Raw genomic sequence first — 21,602 nt, forward strand, 5'->3', positions numbered from 1 at the left:
ATACAGAAACAGACTTGGGAACAGTGAGAAACACACTTAGGGGAGTGAAAGAGGAAGAGACATTTGGAAGGGAGAGGGAAAGTGGGGGAAGGCAGAGAGGGACTGAGGCTTAAGTGAGAGCAGAAAAGGGACAAAGGGAGAGGGACAGAGGGGGAAGGCAGGGACACTGTTGAAAGATAGGGAGAGCGACACACACTTAGGGGAGGGAAAGAGGGAGACACATTGGGAAAGGAAGAGAAACAAATGGGCAAATGAAAGAGAGAGGTTAAGAGAGATGTTAATTTTTCCTTGTTTAGTTCTGTTTTCTAGGGGTTAATGTGATATCCTGCAACTTGCCGGCATTGGCAAGAAATCAGCTTGGTTTTGCCTTTTAAATAAATGCCATTTTAGGACCTAGGCCAGACTTTCCGATGCCTGCAAGTCGCAGGCTATTACATACACCCCATAGGCTGCAAATTATGATATTTACATTTTTCAACTTTTTTTTTTCTCTGAAGGTTTTCAGTTGGGCTCGAGAATCTCCCCCTGATCCCCGCAAACCATTGGAAACTTATTATGATGATAAAACAGGACGCTTAATGTCCTACAGCCTTGACAAACCTCAAAATTTAACTATCGAAGACTTCAGTAATCCTCAGGCTCTCCCGGTTATCAGAACTCCTGACATCCAGAGAGGACTGGACTATTTCAGACCATGGCTGGGCTCTGACACCAAACAGCCCTTCCTGTTAGTTGGACCAGAAGGTTGTGGAAAGGGGTAAGACCTAATGAGAAGCAACACAATACTAATCTCTAAATTCTGCAGTGTTAGTGGTTTGTTCCTCCTTATCTATGTAACTGTAACGTTTGATTTTTCAGAATGCTGCTTCTTTATGCATTTTCCCAGCTCCGCTCCACTCACATCGCTATAGTACATTGCAGCGCACAGACCTCTTCCCGTCACGTCTTACAAAAGCTCACACAGACCTGTCTGGTAATCACCACTAACACAGGCCGAGTGTACAGACCAAAGGACTGTGAGAGATTGGTCCTGTATTTAAAAGACATCAACCTCCCCAAACCTGACAAATGGGGGACCAACACATTGGTGGCGTTTTTACAGCAGGTCAGCAGAATGCATTACTGTATAGATCCATTTGCTGGCTTCTCTCTCTTTCAGCCCTACCTAGCATTGCAAGGTGGGATTATCCTGTAGGTCCCATCAGAGGAGACGTCAAGAATGGAAGCTCATCCGTTCTTCTTACAGATGTATCCACATAAGCCTATCCTCAAATCGCACCAAATAGCCCTGTTTGGTGCGCCATTAAAATTGTAACGAAGCAAAGCTTTGTATCCTTTCCATAGTGCTAACTCGATTGAAGCACAAGGCACCAGCACCCTGTACACCACTAGTGGATTTGTGTGCTATAGCAGTGTGAAATCCTGAGGGGAGACCCAAGACTGGCATAACTGAGCTGCACCCTGTGTCCCGCACACTGCATCGTGCCATTTACACTGCCATGATTGCCAGCAAAACACAAATACAAAGACCCCGATACTCTACAAGTTTATTGATAAGCGGCTCCGGTACGAAAAAGATGCTAAAATGCGAAGCTACAAAACTAGCTATCCGTGGCTCTCGGGTTCTAAGTCACGCCATTCAGCGCAACGACTGCTGGTTTATGAGGACACATCTGTAATTCTCTTAAGAAATCAGGATTTATTTTTGGTTTGTTCATGACACCGTACTATAGCAAAATCAGTTATTAAGTAATTAAACAAATAAACAAAGGATAACATGCATAAGCTTATACTGTAATTTCACATCATTTGGAACATTGTGTAAGGCAAAGGTTCCCAACTTGGTTATTAAGGCACCATAGCAGTCCAGGTTTTAATGGATATATTTGCTTGACCAAAGGTGACTTAATTAGTACCTCAGTCAATTTTATTTAACCAACTGTGCTCATCCATGGCTATCTCTAAAACCTGAACTGTTGGGGTGCCTTGAGGACTGTGTTTAGGAACCTCTGGTTTAAAGTCCATTCTGTAAAAAGTTGGTGCGTTTCAGTAGTTCTTGTTCTACAAAGCATGAAACCCACCCATTCAGTATACCATTGTTTATCTTTGTAAGGTTTTAACATATCATGGCTTTTATGACGATAACCTTGAGTGGGTCGGCCTAGAAAACATTCAGATTGTGGCCTCTATGTCTGCTGGGGGCACCATCGGGCGGCACAAACTGACTACCAGATTCACCTCCGTGGTTCGGATATGTTCCATCGAGTAAGTACTTCAGTATGTACGAAATATCCCACGGTTTCAAATGTATCTGTATTTTAAACCATATTTCTGTTTTTCTTGTGCAGCTATCCTGAAAGAGACCAACTGCAAACAATTTGCAGTTCCTACTTAGAGCCAGTGCTTCACCAAAATCTAAAGACGCACCCAATATGGAGTTCTGTATCAAAAATCCACCAATTAGCCGGGTCAATGGTTCAAGTTTATGAACAGGTAAAAACTCTTCCATTCACCATTATCATCGGTTCCACTCCATGCCGAATGCTGCCACCATATACCTATCACCAATTACTCTGTCATTCTCTAGAATTGGCTGCTCATTCGCTGTGCAGAGTCCTGATCTTACACTAGAAAAAGCTGCACCACTTACTTTATTTCTAGTGCTGCCCCAAATGAGCTCTCTGACCTCTGTATGTATGGTTTCTTCTCTGATCACTTCCTCATATTTACATCTGCAAAACTTCTGTATGCTTCACCCTTCCCATGGTACTCTCCCCACTCATGTACTTCTCCAGAACTTTAAATGATCCTTGGAATCGGGATGTAGTCAGCATCCCGCTGTGTGGGATGCCAACGGGCGAAATACCGGTGCCGAAATCCCTGCAGCTTCGGGATCCCGGCACCAGACTCCCGACCATGAGCATCCCGAAGGCAAGTATCGGATGTTAGGGGGAGGGTTAGGGTGCTGGGTTAGAGTTAGGCATTAGGGGGAGAGTTAGGCACTAGGGGGGAGGGTTAGGTTTAGGGTGCGGAGAGGGGGAGGTTAGTTTTAGGCACCAGGGGGGAGGTTAGCGTTAGGCTCCGGGGAGGGTTAAGGGTAAGGGTTAGTCTTACCTTAGTTCCTTATGGGTGTCTGGATTCTGACTGTCGGGATGCCGCTGTCGGTATTCTTGCCAGCGGCATCCTGACCACCAGGATCTCATACCCAACCCTTGGAATCACATCTCTTCCAAACACTAATATACGGTGCATCCGGAAAGTATTCACAACGCTTCATTTTTTCCACATTTTGTTATGTTACAGAAATCAGACGTGCATAAGTATTCACAACCTTTGCTCAATACTTTGTTGATACACCTTTGGCAGCAATTAAAGCCTCAAGTCTTTTTGAATATGATGCCACAAGCTTGGCACACCTATCTTTGGCCAATTTCACCCATTCCTCTTTGCAGCACCTCTCAAGCTCCATCAGGTTGGATGGGAAACGTTGGTGCACAGCCATTTTCAGATCTCTCCAGAGATGTTCAATCAGATTCAAGGCTGGGCTCTGGCTGGGCCACTCAAGGACATTCACAGAGTTGTCCTGAAGCCACTCCTTTGATATCTTGGCTGTGTTCTTAGGGTCGTTGTCCTGCTGAAAGATGAACAGTCGCCCCAGTCTGAGGTCAAGAGCAGGTTTTCATCCAGGATGTCTCTATACATTTCTGCATTCATATTTCCCTCTATCCTGACTAGTTTCCCAGTTCCTGCCATTGAAAAACATCCCCAAAGCATGATGCTGCCACTGCCATGCTTCACTGTAGGCATGGTATTGGCCTGCTGTTAAACGGTGCCTGGTTTGCTCCAAACATAATGTCTGGCATTGTCGCCAAAGAGTTCAATCTCATCAGACCAGAGAGTCCTTCAGGTGCATTTTGGCAAACTCCAGGTGGGCTGCCTTGTGCTTTTTACTAAGGAGTGGCTTCCGTCTGGCCACTCTACCATACAGGCCTGATTGGTGGATTGCTGCAGAGATGGTTGTCCTTCTGGAAGATTCTGTCTCCACAGAGGAATGCTGTAGCTCTGACAGAGTGACCATCGGGTTCTTGGTCACCTCCCTGACTTGGGCCCTTCTCCCACGATAGCTCAGTTTAGACAACCGGCCAACTCTAGGAAGAGTCCTGGTGGTTCTGAACTTTACGGATGATGGAGGCCACTGTGCTCATTGGGACCTTCAAAGCAGCAGATATTTCTGTACCCTTCCCCATATTTGTGCCTCGAGACAATCCTGTCTCGGAGGTCTACAGACAATTCCTTGGACTTCATGCTTGGTTTGTGCACTGACATGCACTGTCAAGTGTGGGACCTTATATAGACAGGTGTGTGCCTTTCAAAATCATGTCCAATCAACTGAATTTACCACAGGTGGACTTCAATTAAGCTGTAGGAACATCTCAAGGATGATCAGTGGAAACAGGATGCACCTGAGGCTGTGAATACTTATGTACATGTGATTTCTTAGGTTTTTTTTTTAATTAAATTTGCAAAAATCTCAAAAAATGTTTTTACACATTGTCATTATGGGGTATTGTGTGTAGAATTTTGAGGACAAAAATTAATTTATTCCATCTTGGAATAAGGCTGTAACATAACAAAATGTGGAAAAAGTGAAGTGTTGTGAATACTTTCCGGATGCACTGTACATAATATTATATGTAAGAAATATACACGTTCCATACACATAGTCCACGTGGATACAGAATATGCACTAATGGCCTGATGCTGACTAGCACACAAAGTCAAATGCGCAGATTCTTGGGAATTTTTCGTTGACTGCGCATGTGCTGCAGCTGACATGTCTGACGCTCTCAGTTGCATCTTCTGCACCTAGCATGGGGAAGGTGGGAGTGCCGGCTGGGGCCTGTGCGATTGCCAAGATGCGCGCGTCTTGGGGGTATATTTACAAAAGGCCGATTTTAATTGATTTTTTTTTTTAAGAGACCAAATCAAAAGTCTGTTCGTAAATGTGTGATTTACCCACAGAAACACAACATCGATGTTGATTGATTTTCATCTTTTTAAATCGATTAAGATCAACCTAGTAAATATATCCCTTACAGTCAGGTGCGGATTTTCCACAAGGCAACATAAGCGGCCGCCTAGGGCCCGGCGGGTCCCGAGGGGCCCGTTGCCGGGCCCCACAAAACCAAAAGGCAAGTAGTCAAAATCCATTACTTTGCCTTGCTATGCCTCTGTAAAACCTTCCCAGAGGAGCACAGCGCGCACCGTGTGACGTCATCGCATTTCGTTGTCTGTGTCAGTAAGCAGTATCTGTGTCAGTATCTGTGGTGTCTGTGTCAGTAAGCGCGTTGCGTTGTCTGTCAGTAACTGTGTCTGTTAGTAAGTGGTGTCTGTGCTAGTAAGTGTGTCTGTTAGTAAGTGGTGTCTGTGTCAATAAGTGTGTCTGTCAGTAAGTGTGTCTGTTAGTAAGTGGTGTCTGTGTCAATAAGTGTGTCTGTTAGTAAGTGGTGTCTGTGTCAGTAAGTGTCTGTGTCAGTTAGTGTGTCTGTTAGTAAGTGGTGTCTGTGTCAGTAGGTGGGTCTGTTAGTAAGTGTTGTCTGTGTTAAGTGTGTCTGTTAGTAAGTGGTGTCTGTGTCAGTAAGTGTGTCTGTTAGTAAGTGGTGTCTGTGTCAATAAGTGTGTCTGTCAATAAGTTGTGTCTGTGTCAGTAAGTGTGTCTCAATAAGTAGTGTCTGTGTCAGTAAGTGGTGTCTGTGTCAGTAAGTGTGTCTGTGTCAGTTAGTGTGTATGTTAGTAAGTGTTGTCTGTGTTAAGTGTGTCTGTGTCAGTAAGTGTGTCTGTTCGTAAGTGGTGTCTGTGTCAATAAGTGTGTATGTCAGTAATTGGTGTCTGTGTCAGTAAGTGTGTCTGTTAGTAAGTGGTGTCTGTGTCAGTAGGTGGTTGCTTCAGTAAGTGTGTCTGTGTCAGTAAGTGATGTCTGTGTCAGTAAGTGTGTCTGTTAGTAAGTGGTGTCTGTGTCAGTAGGTGGTTGTGTTAGTAAGGTGTGTCAGTCAGGGCTCTATATCATTACATAATTATCACTTGCGATAATTATGTTTTAAACTCGCTGCAAGTTTAAAAAATGTTTTGTAGACATTCATCATGCTGCCCTAACAGAAGTATCACTTCCGAGAAGCTGTACTTTTCGGAAACTAATACTATTCCCCCTTACACCTGCCATGTCCCTATGGATTTTCGTACAGCCAGTGTCCCGATACTGTGTGTAAACCCCCCATCCTTTCCCTGGTGTCGGCTCTTTCCTCCTCGGTGTCCTCTCTCCTTCCCCTGCTGCTGTCTCCCGTGCACCGCATACTTTCTCCGATGCTGTGTCGGCTCTCTCCTCCCCCTGCTGCCGCATCTTCTCTCCCCTCTGCTCCCTCTCCCTTGTCTCCTCCACCGGGAGCCTGGACGGGAGCATTCACCCCCCTGCACCCTCTCACCTATTGCTGCCGGGAGCCGGGATAGGGTGTGTGCGCGGTTTTGTGACAGTGGACCTCATTCAGAGTCTATCGCTTGCTGCAAGCGATCGCTCTGAATGAGGGCGGCCACTTACTTTTTAAAGTGCTGCCTTCTGGTCGATCGCTAGGCTGTGGGTTACCACCCACAGCCTAGCGTCCAACCAAGGTGATGGTCGTGATGGTCATCACCATCGCGACCATCGGGGCTTATGACCAGACCCTAAGATTGGGTCTGGGCTCTCGTAAGCCCCAGGGAACTTCCTGCTCTGTTTGAGCAGGAAGTTCCCCACTGAATGAGACCCAGTGGTGTGTATCTGGCTAGGGGGGCAATGTGTGTCTGTGTAAAATTTGCATACAGCTGAGGGAGGGGGGCCCCAAACTGATATCTTGCTTAGGGCCCCATGAGGTCTAAATCCGCCTCTGCTTACAGTCACTCTATGCGTCTGGAATTGCAATCCGCATTTCATGTGCTCATAAGCATGCAGTGTGCTCTCCTTCTCGTCCATGGTTCCCTCCAGATAGGCTCTTGTGAGTGATTGATTCCTGTAACATCGGTCACACCACATCTGTAACAGAATAAAGAGGGGAATAACATGCAATGTGTTGTGAATGTTTCCTTTTGTAGTCTGTCGACATCACTGATACTGAATTTATAATCATATTGATTAAAGTTCTTGACTGTAACAATCTGTTGGTTTGCCTGCTCTGTGACACATCAGTTGTCCCGTGTGGTTTTAGTGCACTTAGTTCTAGAGGGGTGGGGGGTGGATATGAGACGCAGAGCTGCTGGGAATGGAAAGGTAAAAGTGAATGTGGCATCTAATTGGATGACCACGGTGTCTGTGCAGTCAGGTGCTGAATTCATATCTCCATTCTTTTCCAAAAACAGTTTTCAATCTCCTGATTTGTCCACCCCGTCCAGAGTTGAAATACAGGCCCTGATTCAGAGCCGGACGCAAGTGGCTGCTCGTTTTCTCCGAGCGATGTTTGCCCAACTGCGCATGCGTACGGATCGTAATACGCATGCGCGAACCACTCAGTGCGGCCGAAAATCTTGTGCTCGCAAAATAGCGAATGCCTGCTATTTTGAGTGACAGAATGAGGCGTATGTGGGTGGTAACAGGGGAAGGTGCTTGAAAACGGGGAGTGGAGATCCGAACGCAGGCGTGCTTAAAGGTCAAAACGGGCGTTTTATGGGTGTGCATAATTAAAACTTCAGCGTCATTGACTATGTCACGGGGTTTTTTTTTGCCAGAACTGCTCGCAAAATTGTGGTAGCAAAAACCAACCACAGGAATAGCGAGCAACTCATACCCTGTTCGATGTACTCGATTAATCTAATAAATAGCGGACATGACGTAGGATGCGAGCGGCCAGGGGGCGTAGTTTCCCAAAAAACGACCGCAAGTTTTGTACGCTCGTTCAGACCTAGAGGCGTGAACAGACCGCAAACAGCGAACGGTTCATTTGAATAGCCACCAATATTTTCTTGACGAGCGAGCGCAAATAGCGTCCGGCTCTGAATCAGGCCCACAGTCAGGTGCATAAATATTGGGACATTGACAGAACTTTCATATTTTGGCCTCTATTCACCACCACAATGGCTTTGAAATGAAACAAACAAGATGTGCTTTAACTGCAGACTTTCAGATTTAATTTGAGGGTAATTACATCCAAATCAGGTGAACGGTGTAGGAATTACAACGGTTTCTATATGTGCCTCCCACTTTTTTTACACCTGACTGTATGTATCATTTCCAGGCTTTAACACATCACAGACTGTCAGATAAAATACCTCCACCAAAACATCAATGTAATATTGGGATTTGTTTACTATGTTAAGATAAAGTCTATAGCTTTACTTTACCTGGGTTGTGCTTTACATACCTAGGTTGTGCTCCCTTTTCTCAATCCGCTGGGTCCCCATAGCAACCAATCAGATTCTAGCTATTATCTTGAAGATGCTAGTTAAATGTTAAGTAGAATCTGATTGGTTGCTATGGGCAACATCGCCACTTTCTAAAAACTCTCACTTTAGTAAATATACCCCGCAAGGCTTGATACATCTCAACTGTTCGGAGGTATTTATCGAGCACCACTGGCTATTTAAATCCATTACACAGTAGACACCCCAGATTTTTTCCTTAATTATAGTAAACTCTCTACCCGGTGGTAATTATAGTTTTTGGTGGCCCTACTACTAATTTGAAATGTTAATGTTGCTAAATGTATTACTAGTAACTTTGTCACATTCTATTCATCACTGTCTGCTGTGGAAATTAATTTCCTATTCTCCTTTTACAGAACAGACAACATGTTTACTATATTTAATTAAACTTCAAATATTGTGCAATTAAATTATACATAACCTTATTTATGTTTAGGTTCGGCTGAAGTTTTCGGTTGATGATCATAGTCATTATCTTTTCACACCCTGTATACTTACAAAGTGGATACTTGGGCTGTTTAGATATGATTTAACGGCAGGTAGGTACTTTCTATTTATTTTATATAGCCGGACCGCCTCTTACTTTGGTGTTGTACATGGATTACAGCTGCGCTGGTGTAACTGCAAATATATCACTCCATATTGTGACTGCGGCCAACTGTGTGTTTGATAAAATAATCCTGAATGGTATTGCTCGCTAGTAAATCATGTCTGTTCAGACATACAGCATCTCTGTGTGGACTAGTAATGGTTAAAGGCAGGGCTCTTCTCTCCGGTAAAGTGTCCGTTTCAATGCAGTAAGAGAAGAGCGAGGTGTGAGCAAAAGTAGGCGTTACTTGCTGCCTCGGGAATGCTTGCGGGTTCATTGCAGGTTTTTAAGTGAATAGCTCCGGTCACTTTATCCTGGAGAACATACTGTGTGATACAATCCCTTAGCTAATTGCCCCTAATTCTGCTTCTGTTGCTGTCTTTTCATAGCTTATCATGTATTCTATTTACAGTACATGAAATTTAATAGCGTCCTCGTTGTTGGTATGGATTGGTAATTACTTGGCATTTAACTCCCTCCAAATTTGATATATAGACACAATTATATTTCATATAAATAGAATACATGATAAGCTATTTATTTCAGCACTGTTTTGTTTATGATGACGGGGATCCGTACCCCGAAACGTTTATTATTAAACACCGAAGTTGATTCACAAAATTGTTAGTCTCCGAGTTCTGCTTTGTTTTCTAAGCTACATGCATGGAAGTTGACCCTTCTAGGAGAGGGCACCGGAGCAGGTATACCTGTGGTGTAAATGTATGTGTAATATATATATATATATATATATATATATATATATATAATTAGTCAGGTGCATAAATATTGGGACATTGACAGAGTTGTTATATTTTGGCCTCTATTCACCACCACAAAGGCTTTGAAATGAAACAAACAAGATTTTCTTTAACTGCAGACTTTCAGATTTAATTTGAGGGTAATTACATCCAAATCAGGTGAACGGTGTAGGAATTACAACGGTTTCTATATGTGCCTCCCACTTTTTAAGGAGCCAAAAGTAATGGGACTATCAACTCAAAAGCTATTTCATGGACAGGTGTGGGCTATTCCCTCGTTATTTCATTATCAGTTAAGCAGGTAAAAGGTCTGGAGTTGATTCTAGGTGTGACATTTGCATTTGGAATCAGTTGCTGTCCGACTCTCAATATGAGATCCAAAGAGCCGTCACTATCAGTGAAGCAAGCCATCATTAGGCTGAAAAATCAAAACAAACCCATCAGAGAGAGAGCAAAAACATTAGGTGTGGCCAAATCAACTGTTTGGAACATTCTTAAATAGAATGCACCGGAGAGCTCAGCAACACCAAAAGACACGGAAGACCACGGAAAATAACTGGTGGATGACAGAAGAATTATTTCCCTGGTGAAGTAAAACCCCATCACAACAGTTGGCGAAATCAAGAACACTCTCCAGGAGGTAGATGTATATGTGTCAAAGTCAACAATCAAGAGAAGACTTCACAAGAGTGAATATAGAGGGTTCACCACAAGATGTAAACCATTGGTGAGCCACAAAAACAGGAAGACCAGATTAGAGTTTGCCAAACAACATCTAAAAAAGCCATTACAGTTCTGGAACAACATCCTATGGACAGATTTGTCAATTTGTACCAGAGCAGGGGCTGGCTGGCAACTTTCAGCCTGGGGGGCAGACACAAGCAAGTGGCCCAGTTTTTCTACTAGCGAATGCAATGTAAAAATGGGCGTGACAACAATGCTGGTGGCATGGTTGCTGTAATGTGCGCGTGGTTTAAATAGCAAATTAAATATATAAGGGTAAATTTGTTATGACAAAGAGCTATAAATACCATCTATTGTGTGCGTCTCCTGGGGGCTGGGTTGAGTAGCTGCGCCCGGCCCTTTGTTCTGCCTTCCCTTAAAGCTCCGTCCCACAGTGTGTGTGTCTGACTTGGAAAAGGCGGGGTGCAATTCATCAATCACAAAACAGGCAGAATGCATTTCACAGTTAACAAAATGGGCAGGACATAGTGCCCTGCTAAAAGTACCTAGTGGGAACACTAATATTTATATACATACAGACACATTAAGGGCCATATTCATTTAGAGGCGAAAAGCCTTTTTCACCTGTTTTTTGGGGAAAATATAGCCTAAAAACTTTTTGCCTAATTCAATTCCATGACGATTTCGCCTAAGCAGGAACTCGATGCATTGAATTAAGCAAAAAAAGATTCTCCAATGAATAGCAGGTGAAAAGAAGTGCAAAATCTTTATTTTGGGGTGCAAATGTTGGGAAATAACTCAGATCCCTTTGGACAGCCCCCCAAAGGACAAATCTGAAAAAAAAAAACCCACCTAAGAACACCCCCAAAAAGACGTCATTTCTGGAGTGAAAATGTAAAAAGTGGGGGGACAAGCATAAAAACTAGTGAAATAGGCTTCTTGGGGGTCCCCAAGTATGGGTCAGGGTTTTTGGGATTGCAGGTGGATTTTTCAAGTTTTTAAAAGGTTCACTTTAGAGACATAAAAATATGCTAGCACCCATTTTCAAGTACCCCAAATTTGACAGGACTACTTATTTTCACCCAAAAATACTGCTTTATGCCATTCTTCACTGCTTTTACAAAGACGGTAATAGCAAGCAATTTACACAACTTAAGTACACATCTATATTGATTCCCTATGTTCTGACAGTACTTTTAGCCTGTTCCGCATTCGCCTATTTCCGTTATCGCCTGTTTTGCAATTGAATTAGGCGAAAAACGGGAGCGCGCACGGAATGAATTCGCCTCGGAAACAGGCGAATGAGGCGGAAAGTCGGACAGTCGAGAAATTTCCGACTTTTCGCCTCTAATTGAATACGGGTGTAAGGGCTTGATTCAGACCCTCTCGCAAGCGGCTGCTCGCTCGGAGAGAGCAATGTTTTTCAATCTGCGCACGCTTCTTATTGCGCGTGCGCAAACAGGTATGAGCGATGAGGAAACTCTCGCTCGCCAACCACAGACAGCCCAGCTGAATGAGTGACAGGTCAAGCTGTTTGTGGGTGGTAACTGGGGCAGGCCACTGGAAACGGGGGAGTGGAGGTGCGATCGCAGGCGTGCCTGAGAAATTCAACGCCGCTTTAGAGGCGTGCATAATTAACAGCCAGCGTCATAGGACACTTCACTTGCTTGAAATCTACACTGAAGTGATCGAAGTGCTTTTGGCAGGGTATAGTCAACCTCAAGCGCTGCGATCGCATCCGATGGTGCTCGATGTACCAATGGTTTCTTGCACTTCTTGGAGATGACGTACGCAAGTGGGCGTATTAAGACAGGCTGGCGTCTACAAACAAAAAGTAATCGCTCGCCAATACATAGTGGGTGTGCTTATGACTTGCCCTGCGAGCGTCGTCACTTAGCCAAATTTCCATACGCTGGGAGCGAGCGATCACATCTAGTGAGTGGGTCTGAATCAGGCCCTAAGTCCACACACATGCAGGGGAATTCAATTCAAAGCGATGTTGAATAGCCTCGGGAGGGAGTTCCCAAAGCTATTTAATTCACTGCCGTGTTTGGTCGTGCTAAGGGATTTCTTCTCGCACCCCCCTGGGGATGCGAGGAGAAATCCGACAAACTTGCCAGCCGTGCGACTGTTTGCCAGCTTAGCGCAACGCTAATAGCCGCGCGGCCAGCACTTTAGTCGGAGAATACCAGTTCTCGCGACTAAACACCCAGGTTAAATCATGAGAACCGGCATTCTCCGACTTAACAGCAAACTGATTTGAATAGCTCCCGGAGCCTAGATAGATAGATATGAGAGAGACAGAGAGAGAGAGATAAATAGATATGAGATAGATAGATAGATAGATAGATAGTTAAACAGACAGATAGATAAATAGATAGGCACACACACTATATATATATTAGCTCCACCCTTCACTTACCTGGTTTTTAAAAGTGTAGAGAAGACAGGTAGCACAGGATCTCCTGCACTCTGGATCACTACTCACCTCTGCCCTCTCTGTCTCTCTCTTTCCTGGGTGACATCGATCAAACTTCTTTTTCAGCTCCTCTTCCCTAACAGATTCCCCGACAAGCCCTGCCCCCTTTTTTCCACTTTCCAGCCTCTAGGGTTCCTGGGAAAGGAAACCTGGCTCCCCATTGGTCGACAGCGGCCATTTCTTTGTAGCTTTGTATGGGGGCAGCCATTTTTTATTAGCCTCTGTAGCTAGTCTCAGACCTCTCTAGCAGCGTGGCTGGGCAGCAGACTGTCGGACTTGGAGCTGAAGTATCATCTGCGACTGCCTTCCTGACAGTCGGGCGACCGTGGATGCAAACATTTTACCGGCCCGGCGGGCAGATGGCACCCTGCCCCCCGGCCCAGTCCGCCACTGTATCAGAGTGATGGGAAGAGAAGAGTATGGAGAAGGAAAGGAACTGCTCATGATCAAATACATACCACCTCATCAGTGAAGCATGGTGGTGGTAGTGTCATGGCGTGGGCATGTATGGCTGCCAATGGAACTGGTTCCCTTGTATTTATTGATGATGTGACTGCTGACAAAAGCAGCAGAATGAATTCTGAAGTGTTTCGGGCAATATTATATGCTCATATTCAGTCAAATGCTTCAGAACTCATTGGGCGGCGCTTCACAGTGCAGATGGACAATGACCAGAAACATACTGCAAAAGCAACCAAAGAGTTTAAGGCTAAAAAGTGGAATGTTATGCAATGGCCAAGTCAATCCCCTGACCTGAATCCAATTGAGCATGCATTTCACTTGATGAAGACAAAACTGAAGGGAAAATGCCCCAAGAACAAGCAGGAACTGAAGACATTTGCAGTAGAGGCCTGGCAGAACATCACCAGGGATGAAACCCAGCTTCTGGTGATGTCTATGCGTTCCAGACTTCAGGCTGTAATTTCCTGCAAAGGATTTGCAACAAAGTATTAAAAATTGAAAGTTAGATTTAGTATTGTTTAGTTTGTCCCATTACTTTTGGCCCCTTAAAAAGTGGGCGGCACATATAGAAACTGTTGTAATTCCTACACCGTTCACCTGATTTGGATGTAATTACCCTCAAATTAAATCTGAAAGTCTGCAGTTAAATCACATCTTGTTTGTTTCATTTCAAAGCCATTGTGGTGGTGAATAGAGGCCAACATATGAAAATTCTGTCAATGTCCCAATATTTATGCACCTGACTGTAATATATATATATATATATATATATATAATATAAGGGATGAGCGGGTTCGGATTTACTCGGTTCTCAGCATGGCATTTTATTGGCTATCGCGTGTTTTGGATAGCCAATAAAATAAATCCGAACTAATCCGAACTTGCGGTAAAGTGGCGATAAGAACCGAGTAAATCCGAACCCACTCACTCTTTTATATATATATATATATAAAAGTCAGAAATCCACTGCACTCGCCACTCCTAGATTTGGGGTGCAGACCTGCACTCGCCATTCCCAGGACTGGGGTGCAAGTGGCCTGTGACCACATTGCTTAAATAAATAAAATCAGAAAACCCAGCACTCACCATGTTTAAACACTCACATTGATGTATAAATAAGTAAATAAATAATGGGGATTTGGTTCATGGTTTGATCAAAGCATTTAAGCCCGCAGCCCACATCACGGGACCCCACTTTTCTGCAGGTCCTACAATATCCGTCACACTGATGGAAACCTGGTAGCTGCTATCACATAGTTTAGACTGAAAAAATGTTACCTGGTTTAAAGCTCACCTGCCAGCTAATGGCTTTTAAAGGTAAGGCAGTCACCTAACATAGCTTCTATATATACTACCAAAAAGACAGCTGACACAGGTTAATACAAACGAGTTTGCACATGGGGTGCATGGGAAAGCTATGATCACAAAAGGTTAATAAAAAATTAACCGCATAAACAAAGTCAGAAATCCACTGCACTCGCCACTCCTAGATTTGGGGTGCAGACCTGCACTCGCCATTCCCAGGACTGTGGTGCAAGTGGCCTGTGACCACATTGCTTAAATAAATAAAATCAGAAAACCCAGCACTCACCATGTTTAAACACTAACTATGATGTATAAATAAATAAATAATGGGGATTTGGTTCATGGATTGATCAATGCATTTAAGCCCGCAGCCCACATCACGGGACCCCACTTTTCTGCAGGTCCTACACTATCCGTCACACTGATGGAAACCTGGTAGCTGCTATCACATAGTTTAGACTGAAAAAATGTTACCTGGTTTTTTGTATAGCCAATAAAATAAATCCGAACTTGCGGTAAAGTGGCGATAAGAACCGAGTAAATCCGAACCCGCTCACCCCTAATATATATATATATATATATATATATATATATGTATACATATTAGTCCAAATACACATGCCAAAATGTTGTTCTAATGTTTTCGGGACCTCTATCAAGGTAGCATCTGTAGAATTGGGCAGTGGTAAAGCAACGCATGCAGGTAGACAGGTGTACACAGCATAGTCTCACAGGCCCCTTATTAATACCCCAAGCACTCAAATAAATAATAATTAAAAAAATATATATAGATATACTGTAGACCACAAAAGTATTCAAACACCTAAAAAATAAATAAATTGCCTGTATTGTAAATGACTAACAGATTGTTCCAGACACAATTTTTATTGTTATCCAGGAGACCCTTAAAGTACATTTTCAAACTCATATTTAATTATTTTTCTGCAGATTTAAAATAAAAAAATAAAAATACCTGAAAAATGCTGCTTGCTTTAGTTTTCAGTCCTGTGTTGGGGAATTTCTAAGTTTACACAGATGAAAAATATTGCTCCAACAAGTGGCTGCCAATTAGTCTGCATGTGAATCTTTAGAAAAGGTCAGCTTCTATGGATAAAATACATCTCATTGATCATACTGAGAATCTAAAGGAAAGCTGTGAAAATGAAGAGCAAATATCATTCTAAGAAAATGAAGTATAAAGTTATAGACAGGCACAAGATAGGAAATGGCTACAACATATTATCCAAGGGCTTGGATATCCCAATGAGCACTGTTGTGTCATGTGTGAGAAAATGGAAGCTACATTATACCACTCGGGTAAGGTCGTCCCTCAAAACTCACTGTCAGAGGAAAAAAAGCAAACGTGAGGGAAGCCACATAGAGGTCAAACATCACTTTAAAGGAGCTACAGAGTGACTGTGCACCAGCCAGCCATACCAAGAGCTCTGCATAGACCTGGCCTGTATGGGAGGGTGTCTGGAGAGAAGCCATTACTGAATAAAACCCACATAGAAGCACATATGCAGTTTGCCAGAAACATAAGCGTGACCCAGCTAGAATGTGGAATAAGGGCTCGTGGTCAGATGAGACAAAAATTAAGCTTTTGGCGCCATTTCAAAATACTATTTGTGGCGCAAACTAAATGCTCATTTCTAAACCAACACCATCCCAACAGTGAAGTATGAGGGTGGCAGCATGTTGTGGGGATGCTTTTCCTCAGTGGGGACTGGGCATCTTGTTGAAATTGAAGAACAGGTAGACAATACAAAATATAGGGGTCTAGTTACTAAGCAGTGTTAGGAGATGGCAGAGTGAAAAGTGATAAGGTACCAGCCAATCGGCTCCCAACTGTCATTTTTCAAACACAACCTGTGAGATTACAGTTGGGAGCTGATTGGCTGGCACCTTATCACAGACTTATCACTTTTCACTCTGTCTCCTAACACTGCTTAGTAAATAGACCCCATAGATAGATAGATACTGCAAGACAGGCTGCTTGAGGTTGGAATCGTCTATGCCCCACCTGCACACCGATGAGTGTGAGCTCCCAGCCGGGGTAGAACTCCAATGATGGGATGAATAGGATGGCAGAAAATGAACAGAAAGAGACAATGGATTTACTTCAATATTAGCTGTAATCATAAAGAATAATATATTATCTATTGCCCAGTTGCAATGTAATATTGGTTCTACTGGTTTCGTCTGTGTTTTAAGCTTGCAGTGTATGTGTGGCGTATATAAATCTTGTACATGGAAATGCGTTTTATCTCTCTTTGATACTGTCTTGTTCTTCTAATGTTCTGTACTGTCTTCTTTATTCTTCCCTTACGCTTCTTTTTCATTGGTGAGTTAGATGCTGTTATAATCTATTCCCTTACATAAAGCAGTCTGGCTGGGTGATCACTCTAATCAGCATGTTTTGCTATTCCCAAGGATCCACGAAACAATCACAAGACCATGTCCTGGAAATCGTGGCGTGCGAAGCCCGTAGATTGTTCCGAGATAGGATTGTGACCTCCAAGGAGCTAAATGTTTTTGACAACATTTTAATGTCGGTGCTGCAGGGAGACTGGGGTTCAGATGTCCTAGACAACGTGTCAGGTATGATTTCATCCCATGCCAGTGTGCAAGGCCATTCTTTCTGCTTCTCTGTTTCTTTCTGCTGACAGATATACGTACCTCTTACAGTTTCCATTTACCGGGAAAGCAAGCGGCTGTTTTCTAATCATAGCCTAGAGATCAGTAGAACGATGAAAATATATGTATTTAAAGTTTTCAGGCCCATTTCTTTACATGTCTAATTTTCCTTACTGACCGTTGAGTCTGCTGAGCATGAAGCCTTTTTACGTTGTTAACATATTTTTGCATTGTAAATATTTTGCTATTCCGAAAGCATGGCTTGCTATGCCATTTATAAGTTTGCATACAGCATGGTGATACGCCATTGAGCACATCAACATGCTTCCATACAACAGTCCTCATTATCATTCTGGAAAAGCTGCATGCTATGAGTGGGGGGCTCCATGTCGACATTCAGAATGTCAACATTCCACATGTCAACATTATGCATGTCTGCACTATGAACATATGAGGGTTAGGATTAGGCTGTGGTTAGGGTAAAATTGTACTGTTGACGTGCATAATGTTAATAGTATGTCCCTGTCGACATTGTGGCCACGACGAAAGTCGGTTGTTGACATAATGAGTGTTAACATTCTATACGTCAACATGATATACTGCACCCCCTTTGTCCAACTTGGTTTTCTGTTCTGCTCGATCAAATGAATTTGTATTTCGATTGGTTGAGTGTTTCTATGGACTTACACAATTTGCCTAATGTGCCTGTGTACTGTGTTGATGTAGTGCTTGTCCGGCTTGTATAATAATTTATATAATAATTTAATGGTATTGAGGTACAATATAGTGAAAGGTTTGTGTTTTTTAAGGGACCTATGTATCAAAATATGGAGAAGTACCAACCAATCAGCTTCTAACTCACTTTGCAGGTTGTGTGTTTGGAAAATGACTGTTATAAGCTGACTGGTTGGTACGGGTTGGGTATGAGATCTCGGCGGTCGGGATGCTGCTGGTCAGAATACAGACAGTGGCATCCTGACAGTCAGAATCCCAACACCCATGAAGAAAGCAGGTAAGACTAACCCTCCCTCCCCGGTGCCTAACCCCAACCCCCCCAGTGCCTAAACCTAACCACCCCTTCCCCGCACCCTAACCCTCCTGCCGCGGTGCCTAAACCTAACCTCCCTCCCCTAGTGCCTAAACCTAATCCCCTTGTGCCTTACCCTAAATTTCCCCCTAACCCCCGATACTTACCTTCGGGATGCCGGCGGTCGGGATTCTGGTGCCAGGATCCTAACGCTGTCAGGATTTCGGCACTGTTATTTCGCCCGCGGTATCCCGCACGCCGGAATGCTGACTACACTCCGTTCGTACTTATTCTCTCTCCACTTTCTCTTTCTCCAGGGTTTGACACTTATCCCCCTAAATGTACAGAAACTAGATATATGCGGTTTGGTTTTACTCGGATAAGTTCGGATCTCAATAACTGCATCATATTGGCTATTCAACTGTCACGTGTTTTGGATAGCCAATAAGAGAAATCCAAACTTGCAATAAGAACCGAATAAAACCGAACCCGCACATCTCTAACAAAAACATTATATGTTTTCATTGTTTTTCATGCAGTCTTTAATCTTTCTGATGTGTTCTAGTCCATATTGTATTAGCCTGTGTTGTTTTTTTTTGTAAATGCTGTTTGAGGCAGATCTAAATATATAAAAAATTCTCACTTTTTTATATATTGCTATATTGTATGGCAGACATTCCCAAACTCCGACATTAAAGTCCAGGTTTTAAGGATATGCATGCTTCAGCACAGGTGACTTAATATCTCCAGTCAATTTGATTTAAGAATCTGGACTAGAGCATGGATATCCTTAAAACTTGGACTGCAATGGGGGAATTTGGGAACCTCTGCACACAGTTGGAATGCTAGAGCTTAATCAGACCCTTTTCTCCTTCATCCACCAGGGGACACTGGAGCTCAAGACACTGGGGTATAGATGGTGGTAGAGTAGAGCCTGGCACTTTAAATAATCTAAAAGTGTGACCGGCTCCTCTCCCTCTATGCCCCATCTGCCCTAGTTTTAGAAATGTGCCTGAGAGAGCCAGTGCACTTTGGGACAGTCTCCAGCCCTTTAGAATTTTAATTTTATTCAGTTTATTTTATTATTCCTTTTTTACTGAGGACACGCAGACTGCTTACTGTGGCAGTCTGCCTGCTACGTGGGAGACGCAGGGAAGGGCACCGTCACGGCTACTGCATCCTGTGTCCGGTGTCCTGAGAGGGAGCCCCTGCATTGAGACACCTGTCTCTGTGAGGTCCCACCACAGCTGAAACGGCTTGTGTACGGGTTCCTCACTGCCCCCCCAGCACCCCGGCCGCAGCAGTGAGGGGCAGCAAGTGCAGCCAACCGTAAGTATAACCACCTCTCCTGAGTAGCAGGAGCAGTGGATGTCAGACTGGGCTCAGTGACAGCGTAGTGCTGCTGCAGCTTTCATTGTCAGGAGTGACCGCGCGCCCCCACCTCCTCTCCCGTTTCAGGTCGGCGGCTTAGCGGACAGGCTGCGGTGATATGTATGCCGGTCTAGCGGCATTAAACTATAATAGAACCAGTGTTCAGTCCCGGCTGGTATCTGCGCCGGGCTCTGTTCCAGGCTGGTGTGGGCAGGGCTTAGTAACGGCGGCCATAGTGCCTCACTAGAAGAGCTATGTGCCACCCACTGTACAGACTCCTCAGTGTGGCGTGTCCTGCCCATACGGAGTGGCGCCATTTTGAAGACAGGTCACTCCTCCGGTTACAGCTCTTCAGGATAGCGCTGTTTGCTTGCAGCACATCGCTTGTCTGAATCCACAGCTTCTCAGCGCTGCTGCAGATTGTGAGCCAGAGCCATAACAGGGGCTTGTGAATTCCCTTAGGCTTAGGGGTTGGGAGCATTTCTTTTTTTTACCTGGTCCTCTCCCTCTTTCTCTGTCTCCCTTATAAACACTGTCCTGTGGCTGGTTTTCTGAGAGGCTGCTCTGTGGGTTACCTTTTTCTCTGTGTGTGTGTATTATTATGACAGCTAAGGCAGCAGAAAAAACTTCACCTAAATTATTTGCTTTCTCCAAATGCAAGAAAAAATGTATGCATGCTCACTCAGAGGGCTCATCCCTGTGTGAGGCTTGTGAGTCAGAGGGTTCTGCTGTAGCTGGGCAGGGCCAGACTGTTCCACCCTCTCGGATTCATAACTTAGCAGGTGTTATGGCGGAATCTAGCCCTTCCCGCGGTTCTTCAATCAGAGGAGGAATCAGATGCAGATATTCCGTCTCAGGAAGAAGGTGAGATGCTGGAGGATTCGGATGTGGACGTTTTCTCACAGGAACCCAATACCCCTTCACCCCTTCACAGAGCGTTGAAAGCTCTTATCCTTGCGTTTCGAAAGGTCCTTCACGTGTCGGACTTGGAGGTTCAGGACTCGCTGGATTCCTCCTTGTTTAGTAAGAAACAAAAGTCTGCTGTTATTTTGCCTGTTTCCCTTCAGTTAGATGAACAGATGGCGGCACCTGGAAACATCCTTATAGGAAGTTTCAGCTTCCTCGCCGGTTTCTCTTTATATCCCTTTCCTGTAGATAACAAAGTAAATAAGAAAATCCTCCGCCTGTGGATTCCTCAGTCTCTCCTCTCAAAGAAAACTACGCTTCCAGTGCCAGGGGCTACGGCCTTGAAGGAAGACTCTGAGCGAAAACTGGAAACTACTCTCAAGTCTATCTATACTGCTGCCGGTGCCCTGCTTAGACCGGCTTTGGTCGGTTCCTGGGTTAACAAAGCGGTAGAAACATGGGCTAAACAATTGGTGGCCTAATACACCACAAGCAGATCTTATCTCTCTTGCTGAATATATTAAGGAATCCACTGTTATCTGAGGAGGCCACTTGAGATATTGGTAATGTTGGCTCCAGAATCTCTGCTTGAACGGTAGCAGCTTTTCACGCCCTGTGGCTTCACGTTTGGCAAGCGGACGCAGTGTCTTAGCAAGCTGTCGAAGGACTTCCGTTTACAGGTGATATACTGTTTGGCCCAGAGCTAGACAAATGGATTTATCTGGCCACGGGTAGCAAGAGTACCTTTTTATCTTACTCGGCAGCGACTCTGCTCCGTTCTTTTAAGGGTCCTTCTTTTCGTTCCTTTTGGGCCCCCACTGTGTTCCAAGGCAGACCAAGAGGTGCTTCCTTGGCAGTTAGAGCAGATCGTTCTAGAGGACGCCAGGCTTCTAAGTCCCGTTGTTTGGACCCCGAGCCAGCAGACAAACCAGTGGCATG

The 21,602-nt window shown here is 44.2% G+C and overlaps 1 protein-coding gene across 2 annotated transcripts in view; it reads left to right on the forward strand.

Annotated features, from left to right (window-relative positions):
- The window catches only part of DYNC2H1 (dynein cytoplasmic 2 heavy chain 1), a 480,449-nt gene that overhangs the window by 159,319 nt on the left and 299,528 nt on the right, over positions 1-21,602 (forward strand). For both annotated transcript variants that reach the window (XM_088456705.1, XM_088456706.1), the window contains exons 42-47: positions 498-757; positions 859-1,105; positions 2,114-2,265; positions 2,349-2,493; positions 8,882-8,984; positions 17,156-17,323. In XM_088456705.1, the coding sequence (XP_088312831.1) occupies positions 498-757; positions 859-1,105; positions 2,114-2,265; positions 2,349-2,493; positions 8,882-8,984; positions 17,156-17,323 (1,075 nt within the window). The remainder of the gene's footprint in view (positions 1-497; positions 758-858; positions 1,106-2,113; positions 2,266-2,348; positions 2,494-8,881; positions 8,985-17,155; positions 17,324-21,602) is intronic.

Source organism: Taudactylus pleione, unplaced genomic scaffold (assembly GCF_031769625.1).
Source record: "Taudactylus pleione unplaced genomic scaffold, aTauple2 ptg000711l, whole genome shotgun sequence".
NCBI classification, from domain to species: Eukaryota; Metazoa; Chordata; class Amphibia; order Anura; family Myobatrachidae; genus Taudactylus; species Taudactylus pleione.